Here is a 17,443-nt window from a genome sequence, read left to right on the forward strand (position 1 = left end):
TGCAATGGGCTTACTCTCTCCTCTCCTGGCCCTTGCCTGGGTTCTGGTTCCTCCCTCTTACTCTTAATTCAATCCCGTTCATTTTCTTACGCAGGGTGCTTTAACTCTTCTTTGCTTCTACTCTGCCCCAGGCTTACCTTCACAGAAGCCAGAGACTCAATGTCTAGATAAAACAAGGGGTGGTTTCTGCGAGATGGAATCATTGGTAGAGATTTTGTAATTTCTTTCTCAATTTCTCTCCCTTACTCTGTTGGCAGAAGAAAGCCGTATGAAAATTTATTTTCATCATACAGGAGGGCTGAAGTGGCTGCAGTTTGGGTTTCAAATACTATTTTCCCTCTTCCTTTCAGGTACTTATGGACTTTCTTGACATCTATTTGTGATCAACTTATTTAACACAGAGGGCCTTAAACTTTTGGTCTCAGCAATCCTTCACACTCTTAAACAAAAATTACTAAGGGCTCCCAAAAACTACTTGTGTCGATGTGGGTTTTTGTTATAGATACCTACCGTATTAGAAATGAAAACAAAACTTTCAAATATTCATTCAGTTAAAAACAAAGAATGCATACATCTTAACACAAGTGACATTTTGTGTGTGTGTGTGAAACATATTACCAAAACAACTTAGAATTGTTTTAGATTTTTGCAAATCTCTTTTAAAGTTTGACTTAATAGAATACAGCTGTTCTGCACAGTGTTTTGTAACATCACAAGCCACCCAGCCTCTAGGAAACCTAATTGTGCACAGTTCATGCAAGAATAAGAACTAAAAGACAAATAATGTCTTGGTATGAAAATAATTTTTATTTTGCCTACCACTATAACAACCACATTTTAATACATATTCTAGTTGCGCATCCTCTCAAAAAGAAAACAAATCATGAAACCAAAGAGACCTTGAATTAAATCTGAACCTTGAACCAAACTGTAGAAAGAACTCATTGACTAAAGTGCAGTCAACTTAAAAAAGCATACATGAGGATGAACAGAAACCAGCCAAACTCTTCCATCTTTGTCTCTAACTCATAAATTCCTACTCATTCTTCAAATCTGCTTTCTCTATAGAGTGATGCCTTCTCTATAGAGCTTTCCCCACTGTAGTTAGTAACAAGAATGATAGAAATAATGTTATCACTAATAAAGGTAACTAACTGTCATTGGTCTCAAGGAGTGAGTTCAGTCGCTCAGTCATGTCCGACTCTTTGCGACCCCATGAACTGCAGCATGCCAGGCCTCCCTGTTGATCACCAACTCCCAGAGTTTACTCAAACTCATGTCCATTGAGTTGGTGATGCCATCCATCTCATCCTCTGTTGTCCCCTTCTCCTCTCACCTTCAATCTTTCCCAGCATCAGGGTCTTTTCCAATGAGTCAGCTCTTCGCATCAGGTGGCCAAAGTATTGGAGTTTCAACTTCAGCATCAGTCCTTCCAATGAACATTCAGGACTGATTTCCTTTAGGATGGACTGGTTGGATCTCCTTGCAGTCCAAGGACTCTCAAGAGTCTTCTCCAACACCACAGTTCAAAAGCATTAATTCTTCAGCGCTCAGCTTTCTTTATTGTCCAGCTCTCACATCCATACATGACTAGTGGAAAAACCATAGCCTTGACTAGACGGACCTTTGTTGGCAAAGTTATGTCTCTGCTTTTTAACATGCTGTCTAAGTTGGTCATAACTTTTCTCCCAAGGAGTTAGCGCCTTTTTATTTCAAGCAATGCCAAAACACTGCAGGTGTTATCTCGCTTAACTTTCACACTAACACTGAGGAAGGTGCTGGCTTCACTTTACAGATCAGGTGGGTGAAGACTGGAAAAGAAAGGCCTCTAGTCCTGTGCCCTGCATACCTGATCCGCCCTACCACTTACTGCACCCAGATGGTCACCATCCATGTGCTTTGGTCCCGCACAAGGTGGGTTGATGAGGTCTGGGTCAGGCTGGGTCGCCTCCTGTCCCCCGGCAACCCGCGCGGCCGGGCTCAGGTAATGCCTGGAGCCACGAGAAAGGATCCAGCTTCCCGATCCCTTAGTTCCCGGGGCCTACACGCCGCAAGCGAGCTCGGGGAGCTCGGGACTCCGGGACCTTTCCACGCGCAGCCAAGCCCGCCGAGGTTTGCCGGGAGGAAAAAGTGGCTCTGGTATGAGCGTCGCCGAGGGAACGGGTCCACGCCCGCGGCGGGAGGCCGGAACCTTTCTCCTCTCTCCGCGGCAGCCCCGCGCGAGGCGGAACTGTTTTTCTCGCATCGCTGTTGTCGGGCGGAGGGGTGCGGACACCGGAACGGTCCTCCAGCTGCCGGGTCGTCGCGCCGCGGTCGCCGGCTGCTGACGTGGGCCGGCCTGGTGGGGCAAGAGTGGGTGCGGGTCGCCATGGCGGTGGACATCACACTGCTGTTCAGGGCCAGCGTCAAGACCGTGAAGACGCGCAACAAAGCACTGGGAGTGGCAGTGGGCGGCGGGGTGGAGGGCAGCCGCGACGAGCTGTTTCGCCGGAGCCCCAGGCCCAAGGGCGACTTCTCAAGCCGAGCGCGCGAAGTGGTGAGCTGGTTGCTATGGAAACGGCGGGCTGGAGACCGGGGGGCGCGGACCCCAAACCGCACTGTGTCCGGTAGAGCAGTGTGTCAAAGAAGAGCCTGGGGAAGGTGGTGTGAAGAGGGGAGCGGGAGAGTTGGTCCCGGAGAGCTGACGGCTGTCTTGGGAAACTAACAGTCTTGGGTCTTCCCTGGTGCTCAGACGGTAAAGCGTCTGCCTTCAATGCGGGAGGACCCAGGTTCGATCCCAGGGTTGGGAAGATCCCCTGGAGAAAGGAAAATGGCAACCCACTCCAGTACTCTTGCCTGGAAAATTCCATGGACGGAGGAGCGAGCCTGGTAGGCTACAGTCCATGACTCATAAAGAGCAAACTTCACTTCACTTTAGGTCGAAGAATGGGGACGCATGTTGGGAACTCAGAACTCTGTCAAGTTCATGGGCTGCTTCGTGAGGTAGTGATTTCGCTGTCACTCTGCAGACCTGAACGCCGGCGAGGCTTCCCCCATAGTCCTCTGCTTTCCTGTCGCAGCACTGACCGCGGTTTATTACTTCTTTGGTTTAGTCGTCTCATCGCCTTCCCCTTCCTTGCCCTGCCTCGAGATCGCGTTCAACTGATCTCTCACTTCCCCTTGCTTCTCGCAATAGATCAGGACTCAGGCTAGGAGCCGGCTAGTTTTTAGGGTGATCTTTCACAAACATGCTCTATTCCAGTCATCTAAACTCCTTTCTGTTTCCTGAACACAGCCGACTTTCGTTCAGGAGAGCCGTGACCTCCTCCTTAAGGGCAGGAATAGTGTTGACTTCACCGCAGAATCCCCAAAGCCTGACTCCTAACATTGCTTAGTAAATGTTTATTGAAGGAATCAATGAACAAATGGTTGTCTGTCTTGCCCGCTACACTGGAAACTCTGTAAGGGGAGAGAGAAAGTTTGCCAGGTTCACTTTTGTATCCTTGCCACCAAGGATGGATCTAGTTTTTGTGGAGCTTGAAGCTTATACAGTTCTGTCTGTCCTCTTTAAGAAATAAAAATCCAAAATCACAATAAAAGGTTTAGAGCTTTGGGAGGTGCACGGGAGGGGCCCTGAGGCTTAAACTTCATGGTAAATCCACTTCTGTTTGATACACAGGGCATGCAGTGTCTGGTGCTTTGTAGACAGTCACATTTTTCAATGAATATATGTATGCATGAATTAGGGAGTAGCAGTGTGCAAAGGATATTCAAGCCTTGGAAGGAAAGTTGGTTCAGATGTATATATTCAGTCCATCAGAAAGCATCTATTAAGTGCCTACTTTCTGACCACCATTGTGTTAGAATAATGTGATTTAAAAGGAATGGTGGGCAGGCGTATTACCAAAAGAAATGTCACAAAGCCTTGTAGATGTCATGTGGGACACAAAGGAGAGTGTGTTCAGTTAGACCTCAGGGCCAAGAGAGGCTTTACTGAGGAGATGATGCCTGAAACAAATCTTGTAGGGAGAGTTGTTGGTTCCAATGCAGACAGGGTGGAGAAGGGCCTCTGAGGCTAAGAGAACAGTGTGTACAAAGGTGTGAAGCTAGGTAACATTATGCACAACTTATTTGTACTCAATATGTGTCTACTGGTTGAATTACAGATTAGTAATGGCATTTCAGATTCTGGGAGGAGGAATTTTTCTTAGCTGAACAACTCCAAACAGTGATAATTATGGCTCTTGGCAATGTGATCTTGACTCATTTGGACAGTGGGATTAATGGGGATCTTGGGAGTAGAAACTGGGTCTTAAATTTAGAAGAACTGGATTCCAGTCTGCTACTTAGAAGTGGGTGACTTGAGCAAGTCCTGTTACCTGTGTCTCACATCCCCTTTCTATAAAATGGGCATGATAATACCCTGCTTAACTGGTAAGCTAATTATTAGGATCTTATGAGACCTTGTACATATCGTAAAGAGCTATAATGATTATTATTGTTCCTTTTCACCCCCTACCCTGATTCCAGGTAGGCCATTTAGATGTATTTTCATCAGTGTCATGAAACTTTATTCCTTACACCACTTACCTCTCTTGTACTTTCATTCTTTCTTGCAAAGGGAAACCAAGTCAATTCATAAAGGAATCTGAAAATCTTGTGCAGGTGCTAATAGCATCACTAGAGGAGACAGCAGCTTTCCTCTGTCGAGGTGAAACTATCCGCGATAGCAAATGTGTGGCAAGTGGGCAGCTCTTCCTCTCTCTCCCCTCTCTGGGACCGTGAAAGCTGGTGTTAATTTCCCAGCAGATCCCTATTGCTCAGAATCCCGTGCAACACTGCCCCAGGCAGCTATTATCAGTTGTTGGATCTGATGTTCAAGTTGAAATTTACTAACATCCTATCTAATATATATTAGTAATAAAAATAGAATATGTATGCCTAAAGCAGAACCATGGACTTTTTTTTCTTTTTAGTACTTAAAGGGACCTGAAGTTTGTGTTGTTTAGGCTTCTCATTTTGTAGATGGGCAAACTGATATTCAGGTAAGTAAAATGCCTTGCCTTGCCCAGAGTAATAATTAATGAGGTCAAAGGGCAGAGCCAGAGGAAGAAGCCAGGTCCTTTGACCCCAGTTGAATGTTGTTTATTTCCCATCCCACGCATACATTTCCACTCTTAATTTTAAACCAAAAGTTCCTTAGTTGAGTTTCTTCTTCCTGAATTAATACTGAATTCATAACTGGATACTGAATAAGATTTGGAGCAGAAAGACCTGAATTTGAATGCCTCTTATTTACTGCAAGACCTTGGGAAAGTTAATTAATCACAATTTCCTCACTTCTAAAATAGAGTGAGTCATAGCAACTTGATAAGGTGGTTATGCATGTGAAATGAGAAAATGTGTGCAAGTGCTTGCATGAGTGTGAATTGTTCTGGTTGCAAGTAAGGGTAACCTCTTGTAAACTACCTGGAGGAGGAAATGGCAACCCACTCCAGTACTCTTGCCTGGAAAATCCCATGGACAGAGGAGCCTGGTGGGCTACAGTCCATGGGGTTTCAAAGAGTCAGACATGACTGAGCAACTGAGCACCCAGCACTGTGTAAACTAACCTGAGGAAAATAGGAATGGTTTGGCTCATATACCTGTGAAACACAGGAAGGAGCTTCTTTCTTTAGCTCTTACCCGTAAAACTCCAGAAAAGGGCTCTAGTTGGTTCTGCCTGGGTCCTGAGCCCTCGTTAGGAACTCATTTAGTTGTGTCTGACTGTGACCCCATGGACTGCAGGCCACCAGGCTTCTCTGTCCATGGGATTCTTCAAGCAAGAATACTAGAGTAGGTTGCCATTCCCTTCTCCAGGGGATTTTGCCGACCCAGGGATTGAACCCAGGTCTCCTGCATCGCAGGCAGATTCTTTAGCATCTGAGCCATCAGGGAAGCCCTCCTTATGGCTTGGCCAATAGATGGGTTGAATGCTATTATGGCTGCCCCACCAGAATCTTGGAAAAGGGAGTACTGTGTCTAAAAATCAGGGAGTAAGGGATACTGGGCAGGCAAAACCAACACAGATGTTCTTTCTAGTCCCTAGCACAGTGTCTGACCTGCTTTCACGTTACCTGCCTGGTCTTCAGCTCCATGGGGAAGAAAAAACTAGAATTGTGGGAGTTTGTATTGACAGGCTTCATGCGGGAATGTATCTGGAGGTGCCTCCTAGGGGGCAGCTCTTTCATTCTCTTATTTATAAAAGTTACAGAGGCCAGGGGAAGCAACATGCAGCAAACCAAGACGCCTCTAAGCAGCCAAACTGAGTGTGCACGAACAGCGGGAGCCAGCCTACGGGACGTCAGGAGACCTGTGTCCTGGCCCACGTTCAGCCATGAGGGGCAGACCACCTAGTCTTTCTGCGCCTCAGTGTCCACCTTGGTAAAACTGACAGCTTAGGCTATGACTGTAGCAGTTTCTTATAAAGCAGAGATAACTGTATTTACACCTAAGATAAACAGTGGCTCTGAGTATTTGTTGGGAATTCTGTTCTCAGATTAGGCATGCAGGTGAGTTTTTCTTTATTATACATTGCTTCTGTGAAAGCTAAGTGTCATTTATTTTTTATTTTTATCTTGAGTTCCTGACTTCAAATCAGACTTTTTACAGCAGCCCAAAGGCAAATGGTCTGTTCCCTGCTCCCGTCCCGGGCGCCCTTCCTCTCTGCTCTAGCTGCTCTGGCCTCCTTGCTCTGCTCACACCCTCCAGGCACATCCCCACCTCAGGACCTTTGTGCGTGTTCCCTTGACCTGGAGCAGTTCTCTCCTTGGTGCCACGTGGTTTGGTCTTTAGGCCTCTGCTCATGTGTTGCCTCAGTGACCCCTTCTTCCACTGCCCTGAGTGAAGTAGCATCCTTTTTCTCTTTACTCTGCTTTATTCCTGTTATCTAACATACTGTGTATCCATCGACCTTTTTATCCACTGGAACATATACTTCATGAAAACAAAGACTCCTTAGGTTTTAGAGCAGTGCAGGATAGGTTCTCAGTAAATGTTTCTTGAATTAATGAATGAATGTTATATATTATTATGTCACTTTGCTTTGAATTTTTGGAGCTGGTTGATCTCTGTCTAAGGCTCCTTCCAATTCCAGAAAATGTGTGAGCCTGACATGACTCCTTAATATTATATAGCATGTATGTATACTTAGGGGCTTCCCTGGTGACTCAGATGGTAAAGAATCTGCCTGCAATGCAGGATTCTCAGGTTCTGTCTCTGGGTTGGGAAGATGCCCTGAAGGAGGAAATGGCAACCCACTCCAGTATTCTTACCTGGGAAATACCGTGGACAGAGAAGCTTGGTGGGCCATAGTCCGTGGGGTTGCAGAGTCGGCCATGACTGAGTGACCTACAGGCACGCACGTACACTTAATCCAGTGTCTGGAGTAAACATTGAATAAATAGTAGCTTTTATTATTAAGATTTAGTTCCTGCCTCAAGGAGTTTATAGTCAAATGGAGAAGCGGACACGTACATACCACAACAACTCAAGTAGATGTGACAACTGTAACACCAAACATTGATACCCCAGGTCCTTCTCAGTTTTCTTCTGAGATGTAGTGTTGACTTTGTGTGCCAGTCTTTGGAGCCATAAGTGAAGCTGGGAACAGGATTATTATCCAGAGTAGCTGGAAATAGACTTTATTCAAGGATTGAGTATAGTCCTTCTTAAACAGAGTGTCAGTTGAGGAGAGCATGTTCAAAGAAGCAGTATCAGGCAACAGGTCTATGGTCAGTGAGAAGCTTGAGATAGGGCCACACAGGACACGAATAGATCAGGAGACAAGTATAAATTTAGGAGGCAGGCTCTAAACAACATAGTCTGTTAAATCATATAGACTTTTAAAAACTTAATGCAGAATTCCTTTGCAACTGATATAAAGAGCTGTTTTGTCTAAGGCTGTGATGAGAGAGCTAAGAACAGCGAAGTTAATGAGTCAGCCTGCCTCTCCACCATTCCCCCTTCTCCTTGAGGATCCCCTTTGGACCAACCTGTAGGGCTCAGAGAGACACAATCTCACTGTGTTAATGTTCTTCAGGGCCTCTTTTAACTTCATGATGCTGTGTTTTTACAGATCTTAATAACCAAGTGTATACTGTAAATGGAACTCAGTGCTAGAGACTTTTCATGGTATAAATAGTGAGCCCTTTGTGGGGACTGCATTTATGAATTTTTCCAGGGCTTATGAAGACTGTAGTTTTTGCAATTACACTTATTCAATACTAATTGGTTTATTCCATCTCCTGTAATCTTTGGACTCCTGATACGTGTCAGTCATTGTGAGGATATTAAAAAATTATGAGAACTAGCCCTGACTTTTAGAAAATACAGATGAAGGGTAACTAAAGCTCCTTGAGGGAGAATCAGTGGAAAAACGAACTGGACTTTGAAGGACAAGAACCATCCTACCAGGCAAAGAAGGGGGTTAAATCGCCTTCCTGGCAGAGGGGAGACTGTGAGTGAGGACACTGGTATTTAGGAGCAGGGTGACTAGGGGAGCAGGGGCAATGTGTGGCTGGAGCCCTTTCCTGGAGGGGCCTGGGAGAGGGCCGGGGAGGCAGAAGAAGAGGCAGTGTTGGATTAGGTTAGAGCAGAGGTCAGCCAGCTTTGGGCCACAGGCCACATCCAGCCGCAGCCAGTTTTTATAAATGAGGTTTCAGTGGAATGCGATCATATTCATTTTAGGCTATGGATGCTTTTGTGCTATAGTGACAAATAGAACATTGGCCAGACCTTGGGCAACAGTATCATCAGCAGTGCTGAGGAATTTGGACTTTATGCTCTAAACTATGTGAGCAGAGGCAGGAAAATTCATATTTGTATTTTAGGATGATCAGCAATGCAGATGGGTTTGGAGTGTTAACACAGCTGACATAGAAAAGCCCATTAGGAGGCTATTGCCGTGATCCAGGTGAGAGCTGATGAGCTAGTGGATAGAGTAATGACCGGATGAAGGAGATTATCTAGGAAGTAGATCTTTTAAAAATGTAGCAGTTGGTGGGGTTAGAAAGAAGAGGTAGAACAATTCCCAGCTTTCTAGTTGGAAAGTTTCATGGTGATAGATACCACGTTTTCTTCAAAGTTAGAGTAGGATGCCAGTTACTCATAGCTTTGCTTTCTCAGTTCTAAACAGTGGAGAATAGATCCACGGAGCCCAGTGGACATTGAAGTTTTATTGAGACAACAGTGAAAGTGTTAGTTGCTCACTCATGTCTGACTCTTTGTGACCCCATGGACTGTAACCCACCAGGCTTCTCTGTCCATGGAATTCTCCAGGCAAGAGTACTGGAGTGGGCTGCCATTCCCTTCTCCAGGGGATCTTCCGAACCAAGGTTTGAACCCAGGTCCCCTGCATTGCAGGCAGATTCTTTACCACTGAGCCACCAGGGAAGCCCATTGAAACAACAGGTGGTGGGTGACTCCCCAGTGGCATTGCTTCTTGGAAAAGCTGGATTGGAGAGCATAGCTGGAACCCAGTGGGGTCCTCTAGCTGTGTCATACTTAGAACTTGGAAATGGTTGAATCTTTAAAATAGACACCTAGTACATGTGCCCAGCCATTACCTCACAAATCCAGTGAACACTGGGCTGTGCCTCATTATGGCGGCAGACACAAGGCAAGTCCACGGCACCAGACTGTAGATGGGGCTATTCAGCAGGGCCCATTAGGGGCTTCCCTTGTGGCTCAGCTGGTAAAGAATCCACCTGCAATGCGGGAGACCTGGGTTCGATCCCTGGGTTGGGAAGATCCCCTGGAGAAGGGAAAGGCTACCCTCTCCAGTATTCTGGCCTGGAAAGTTCCATGGACTGTCTAGTCCATGGGGTCACAAAGAGTCGGACACGACTGAGCAACTTTTATATTTAGACTCCAGGTTCTTACACAGACTTGTTCTCAATTGTGCTTTCTTTATTCTTGAAAGAAATTCATCTTTGTGGTAATGATTGTATCACTTATGTATTCTACAAACATATTGTAGAAGTTTGATTCGCGGGGTAGTCATCAGTTAACTTTCTTCTTTATTCCAAGAGAAATCTGGAAAGGGTCAGAGTTCCCTCTTTTCTCAGTTCGTCAATGGCAGGTAAACAGTTCAGTGTATCACCTACTAGGATAGGGCTGCCCACACAGGTCCTCTCAGGGTGACCTTTGGAACAAATTCTTCCTTTCAGAGTCTAATTCTGTCTTGCAGACTTGAGAACCAGATTTGTCAACATACCAAGGACAGAACCATTTTCAGGGCAGTTATCAACTGAGCTCACATCAGCTTGTGTACAAGACAGAATACCAGATTGTTCATTTACTTTGAGTGCTATAACTAATACTCAGAAGGATCCAAATTTTGGAAAGTCAATTATTTTTGAGCTTCTGTAGGTCCAGAACTCTGTTGAGGGCTTTACATACCTGATCTCAATTAATTTTTCTCTGTTTAGAGGGATAGAAGTATAATATCATTAATTGATTTTATAATATTGATTGTATTATGAATAACATGATTCTGGAATTCATACGAACTTGATGTTTGAGGTTTCTTGTTCCGTGGAAATCTTTATGGGCTCCCTCTGGTGGGCAAAGTATCAGTGACGTTTACAGTGGTTAATTATGGCTTGTGTTATGAAAAACTTACTGTGTTTTAAACATATTAACTTTAAAATTGATGTAAGAAGAGGCCCCTTCTGAACCCTCTAAAAGAAAGTGAATAAACCAGAGAAGTGAAAGTATAATGTGTTGAATGAATTCATATAACTCAGATATGAAAATCTTGCCGCACACTTGTAATTTTAAACTCAGTAGTACTTTTTTCTTCCAGACTTTCAGGTTCTCAGAGTCTATAAATACTAGAATCTGCCCTCTACTTGCCACAGTCTAACATACGCCTATTTGTCAAAACTTTCTTACGGAGCTCGTAAGCTATATTTAACCAAGAGAAGTGAGTCTTTTCATTTCATAATGTTGTACACATTCCTGTTCACTTTTTTGGACACATGATGAGAAAATCCTGGTTAAAATCAACATTTGTTTTTTATAGCCTACGTAGAAATGACAGGTTGCTGCATATCTTGGCTGGGAGAAATTGAGAAAGGAATTAAAAAGCATAAGTTTTGAGTTATAAATACTTTCAGACTTTGCCAATAATTAATTATCTGATCTTGGAGAACTCACCTAACCTCTATTTTTAGTTTTTTGTTTGCTTCCCCCCCCCCCTTTACTTGTTTGTTTAATGAGGAACTTTCACTAGATTATCATTAAGGATCTTTCCATGATCAGTACTCTTCTTTCTGAAAGTCCCAGAATATATTTTTAAGTGCTTTTACAATAGTAACTGCCCAGCACCTTGTGATATTCCTCCCTAACTTTCTGTGTACTTCGAATTTTTCACCTAGATAAAAAGAAAAAAAATTTGTTTTTCAGAGTTCTCATTTGGTATGTTTCCACAAATGTATTTGATTTAGTAGTGATTATGTACTCTTGTAATGGGTTTTATTAGTGGGGCATGTTTTTGAAGTTGACTGATTTTGAAATCTAACTATAAAAATAGTAAATGCTCATTGAACAAATAGAAAAGAAAGTGAAGTTCACATATACTACTTGTGGCCAGAAATAACCACTGTTTTAATTTTGGTATATATTTTTTTTCAGGCATTTTTCTTATTTAAAAAAACAACAGAATTTTTCTACAATGCTGTTTTCTGGCCCCACTGTCTTTTTTTTTTTTGTCTTATCTTGCCTTAATTTTTCTATGTCAATACATATTGTTCTTACTGCCAATTGAGTTGGCTGCATAACCATTAAAAATAACACTATAGAATAAAAATCTCTTTCCTAAAAAAATAATTATATTCCATAACTTATTTACCTGAACCTCTGTTGAAAGCTAATTTAGGCTGCTTTTAGTTTATCACTATTTTAAACAAATAGTAAATTTTTACCAAATTTGTTTCAAATTTATAAACTCTTAAGAGGAAAGGCAAAATGTATATCATTTCACTTGTTTTCTGTTTAATCTTTTCTCAAATATAAAGAATCGGATGCCCTAATATGATAAAAAGAAAATTATCCCTAATTTGGGGGGAAATGTTAAATGTATTAGAACTTATTTCAGTGCTGGGGGTGGGGGGAATAGAAAAGGGGTAGGGGTAGGTAGGTGATAATGAGGAGCAGGCTAATCAGGAAAACTTTGACATGGGACCAGAGCCTTGAAGGGCAAGTAAAACTGGTAGGTGGTGAGCATGAGCGTGGTGCATTTCTGTGACAGCAAGGACACTGGATAACTGGGCCAGTTAGCTGCTGCTTGGTTGGCGGCGTGAAACAAACTTGGGGAGGTGCTTTATGGCCTGTGGACTACAGGACGCCTCCTGAGTTTTTATACAGAATAAATGTACAAAAATCAGTGGCCATCCAAATCTAATGACCACTTAAAATCTAGTGGAATCATTTATGGTAGTAACAAAAAGCACGTCTAGAAGTAACCTTAATAAGCAATGTAAATGCCCCATTTGAAGACAACTTCACAGTTTTGTAGAGAGAGAAAACTTGAATAAGTAGAAACACATACTGTGTATGTGGAAGGGAGGAAGTGCTGTAAAGACAGCAGTTATTCCTAAATTAATCTGCAGATTTAGTGCAGTTTTAACCTAAATTCCAACAGAAAGTCATTCTGAAATTTGTCTAGAAAGTTGTTTTGAAATTCACCTAGAAAAGAAGATGTGTGTAAATAGCTAATTAATTTTTGAGGAAGAGTGGAAGAGTATACATGTTGGGGTGGGTGTGCTAGCCTTACCAAATATTAAAACATTTTAAAGCCAAAACTGAATGTATACGTATATAGATCATATATGATTTATTTGTGTGTGATAAAAAGGTTCATTCAGTGACTTGGGGATAATTGGTTAGCACTTTGGAAAAAAGGCTTTTTTTTTTTTTTTTAGGTCCGTATCTTTTACTGTGCACACATTAAATTTCTAGGTGGACTGAAGATTTACTTGTAAAAGCCAAACTGAAGAAAATGAAAATTAACCTATCTTCTAAAAGTCTTTCTGAGTTTAAAAATTCATAGCTGGACTTGATAATGGCATTGATTTTGATGATGGCAGCTCTCACAAGACCTTTACACTGAGACACCGTAGCATTATTCCCAAGTATAAGAAATTATTAGGTAAATATGGCATACTGAAGTATGTCATGGCATGAGAAGAAATGCTCATATTTAAAAGTTACTACCAAAACCACATACAATTAAAACTGTATATACCAAATCAAAAAACTCTAGGCATGGAAATATTGATTAGAAGAGAATACGCTAAAATGTTAACAATGGCTGTTTCTGGCTAATGAGATGATGAGTGATTAATTTCTCTGTTTCTATCTTTCTGAATTTCTTTAATGAGCACATATTACTCCTGAAATGAGAAACAGAACAAGTAAACCTCCAGGCCGATGAGTTTTTATTTGCTGTGAAAGGCAATGGAAAAGAATTAATATCTTTTGATTGGAAAAATGTCATGAATAAGCAGTATCTAATTATATATTAAATGCACAACGGAGAGGGCCCCTGTTTAAAGGAAGTCTGTGGTAAATCTTTTGTAAAGGGAGTAATTTTCCTGTAACTCAGCTGGATTTTCAGTTGAGACTTTCTTAACCTGTACAAGAAAATCATCCACAAATGTTTCATTGATGTCTTAGCTTTCTGGTTGTCATTCTAAAAAATAATAAACTGATAATAATAGCTACCACTTGTCGAGCACCTATTCTAGCTGGCACTCTGCTAAGAGCTTTATCATTTGGTTGGCTATCCTTGCAAGTTAGGTTCCTTCACTCATAAAGAAACCAAGGTTCAGGAGGTTAAGTCCCTGCCCAGGCTGGTGTCACCTTGATGGGCTTGCGCCCCGTTCCTGCCACCTCTCCACGCACACACCTCTCGATACAGGATTGTGTGTGCATGTGAGTGCTGTCCCGGGACTTTGGAGCTGGGCTGCACTTGGCATTGCGCTGGTCGGGTCTCTGGTGGTTTTCTCTTAGCATGTTGTCATACCGTCTGCTGTCTTTGGGAACATGTTTTGCTATATAAATCACAGGTATTTGAAAGTGCCTGACTAGCTTTTGGGAAAATACAGCTGCCTCCAAAGCAAACTCTTTTTTAGTCAACAGTTGCTAGTAACTGTGTATTTCTTAGAGGCAGTGTTGAGGTCTGTTTGGGGCAAAGGGGAAAAGGGTTGTGGTTTTAGTTAGTGAAATCATTGAGAAGGAAGGAGACCCAATTTATACATTATATACATCTGAGAAAGTATCGTTCCCTTTTCTGTTGTCGGGACAGTCGTTTGTTATTTATTTGTTTATTCACCAGTGAGTCCCATGGAGGACTCAAGCTGAGTTGACTTTCCAGAAGCATTGCGGTGAGGCAAGGGCCCAGGCCTTTGGGACACTGGTCAGTCGGCGGATGAGGGCTTCCCCAGGGAGACGGCTTCCCCAGGGAGCGGCAGCTTCATTCTGCTGAGAACAGTGCCCTAGAGAGACTCAGCTGTGAGGCACCAGCAGGCAGTTTCTCTGGAGGCTGGGGAATGAGGGCCTTCATCCTGAAGGCACAGCTCCGCCACACTACCTATTTTAGAGTTGTGAGGGCTGAATGAGATATTTCATGGAAAACTGCCAGCATTGTATCTGGTACATTAGAGATGCTCATTAAATGGCACCTGCTGTGTTATCAGCTTATATCTATTGAGTGTCTGCCCATAAACAAGGAAGGTACTTAGATTGCTGTTTGGACTCAGAAGATGAATGAGACTTTTGTTTTGCTCATTAATATGCTAACAGTCTAGAAGAAGGCATTCATTCATTCAGCAGATATTTATCGAGCACGTGCTACAAGGCTGTGCACTGTTTTTGATCCTGGGGATGTGTGGGTGCTTAGTCATGTCTGACTCTCTGCAGCTCTGTGGAATGTAGCCCGCCAGGCTCCCGTGTCCATGGGATTCTCCAGGCAAGAATACTGGAATGGGTTGCCATTTCCTACTCCAGGGGATCTTCCCGACCCAGGGATCGAACCTGCATCTCTTGCATCTCCTGCATTGCAGGTGGATTCTTCACCACTGAGCCACCTGAGCAAAGATAAGACAGACAAAAATCCCTACTTCTGTGGAGCTTTATAGGCTAATGGAAAACTTACAGTAAACAAGTAAACAGATGAAAAAAATACTGATGTCAGGTAGTGATAAACTCATCAGACATACTCGTAGGGAATTATAGAAATCTTCACAAGAGAAACTTTGGTAATCCAGAGAACAGAGAGATTGCTTTTGGGTAAGTTTGGGGGGAAGGTGTCATGGAAGAGATGACATTCAGGTGGGCCTCCCAGATTTTCCACATGTAGAAACAGAGAGAGGAAATGCAGAATGGAACATGTGATGAAAGCTCCAGGAGGGGGAAAGCACTCGATGGGTAAAATCTGAGGAAAGCTCATTTACCTGGAAAGAGTGTGAGAAGTAGGCAGTGTGGTGTGCCCTATATGATCCCATTGGCCCCTGTCCATCCTTTCCTCTCTGCATGCCCCAGGAGGCCCATCTGTATGGAGCGCATGGCCGGTGTCCTTGTTCTCTGGCTTCTGACTGGGTGCAGTCAGTGCGAGGCTCCAGCAGGAGACTGGGGGGCTGGAAGAGGCAAGAGTTGGTTTGGGAACTGGGTGGTGGGGCTTTGTGTCCACAAGGGCCAGGTGTCTACTCAGGTTAGTGTCTGCCCACCAGCCCTAGCACTGTTTACCCATGGACGCCAAGCATCGCATGGGTTAGGATGGGTTTAGCAAATAGTCTGGTACCAGCCAGCAATAGACAGGATTGCACTGCAGCTCCACTCAGGGGTGACCCTGAAAGATTGTGACAAAGGGAATTCGTCCCTGTGGACAGAACGTTGGACGGTTCATCTTTGCCTTTTTATTTAAGGTAGCTTTTAAAGGTGATACACTTTCTCTCTCTCTTTTTCTCTCTCTCCCTCAACATTACAATAGGGAAATGTCACAAATTTTAGGCTCAAACAGATTTTCTCTTAGTGATGTGGCTGTTCATACTTTTCTTCCAGAAATGACCTGAAAGGCTAGAGGTGGTAAATGACTCTCATGGCATTTTGACTATAAATCTGAACTGGAATGGAATCTGTAACCCATTATCAGATTCTGAATCAATCTGCCTTGTCTTTCTCCTGTTTTTGTTTCAGTGAAATGTGTGTTTTTATTCTGTCAATGGACAGTTTACATACCTAATATACCTAATATTAAGAGGGAATTATATAATGAATACTTGATGTGAGAGGGACTAGTTAAATACTTCAACTCCAAAGGATTCCATTAAAGTAATAAGGAAATTACATTTAATTTTAAATGATAGATTTTTTAATGTTATTGCTATTAAGCATGTATTATACACACTCAACCCATTTTTTGCAAATGAATTCCCAAAGCACAATTCATCTTTATACAGGTGGAGAGGAAATATTCTTACAAAGTATAGTTTGATGTCGTCTTCTTAACTGTGGAGAGAAACATACTTTTCCCAAGAATAGAATGTGATGGTCAATTGGAAACTTTGGGAGTTACAGGCTTTTAGCTCTACCTCTTGAAATAAGAAAATATATATAAATGGGTCCCCAGATGAAGGCGTGGTGGGGTCCTTTATAGCCCTAATTGACTCCAGACATAGAGGCTGTGATTTGTAAGCAAGCAGTGACAAGAGGAAGTTAAATCAAAATTAAATTAAGGGAAGGAAGAAAAAAAAGAGATATCAGGAGAGGTGGTGAATTTTCTGAAGGCTTCTAAATACTTATCTGTGGGTAAGTGGGAGATCTGTGACTGTATCTCAGTTGTGTCAAAGGATGAAATCTGGAAACATTTCAGTCCTAAAAAAGAACTTTCTCTCTTTTCTGAAGTCTTTTTGGTATTCATTACTTGGTACAACTCAGTCAATACATGCACATTGCTTCTATACTTTTCCATGACTCAACTGGCAGTAAAAAAAATCAGCATCTCTCAGATACACCGAGGAGGTGATACTTTGGGAGGATTGGTTTTTCTGTTTATATTTTGACTTTCTGTTATTGTTCAGCTCATGTGACTAAAACTGCAGGAGTCAGAGCCTCCTGGCCGCTCAGCCGTTTCTGCATTCGTCTCAGTTTCTCTTCTGCTGGCCTCCCCTGCCTGGTGAAATCTCAGGCCCAGGAGGACAGGGGCTGGGTCCCGCTCCCAGCCCCTGCAAACACAGTGCGGAGTTCAGCACGTGTTTGTGAAGTTAACTAGGGCCTTGCATTTCCTCCCTCTCCCTTCTACCCCACTCCCGCCACGTGGGCTCGTTCCCTCACCATCTTGAGCCTGAGCTGAGGCAACGGTCTGAGGGCTTCCGCACCTCCACCCCCTCTCAGAGCCACGCCACTGTGCAGAAGGTGCGCG

The 17,443-nt window shown here is 43.2% G+C and overlaps 1 protein-coding gene across 1 annotated transcript in view; it reads left to right on the forward strand.

The window, feature by feature from the left end:
• Positions 1-2,281: 2,281 nt before the first annotated feature.
• STX18 (syntaxin 18) overlaps positions 2,282-17,443 on the forward strand; it is a 108,599-nt gene continuing 93,437 nt past the window's right edge. Inside the window, exon 1 of the mRNA XM_043447655.1 lies at positions 2,282-2,536. Within this exon, the coding sequence (XP_043303590.1) occupies positions 2,369-2,536 (168 nt within the window). The 5' untranslated portion in view covers positions 2,282-2,368. The remainder of the gene's footprint in view (positions 2,537-17,443) is intronic.

This window comes from Cervus canadensis, chromosome 26 (assembly GCF_019320065.1).
Source record: "Cervus canadensis isolate Bull #8, Minnesota chromosome 26, ASM1932006v1, whole genome shotgun sequence".
Classification (NCBI taxonomy): domain Eukaryota; kingdom Metazoa; phylum Chordata; class Mammalia; order Artiodactyla; family Cervidae; genus Cervus; species Cervus canadensis.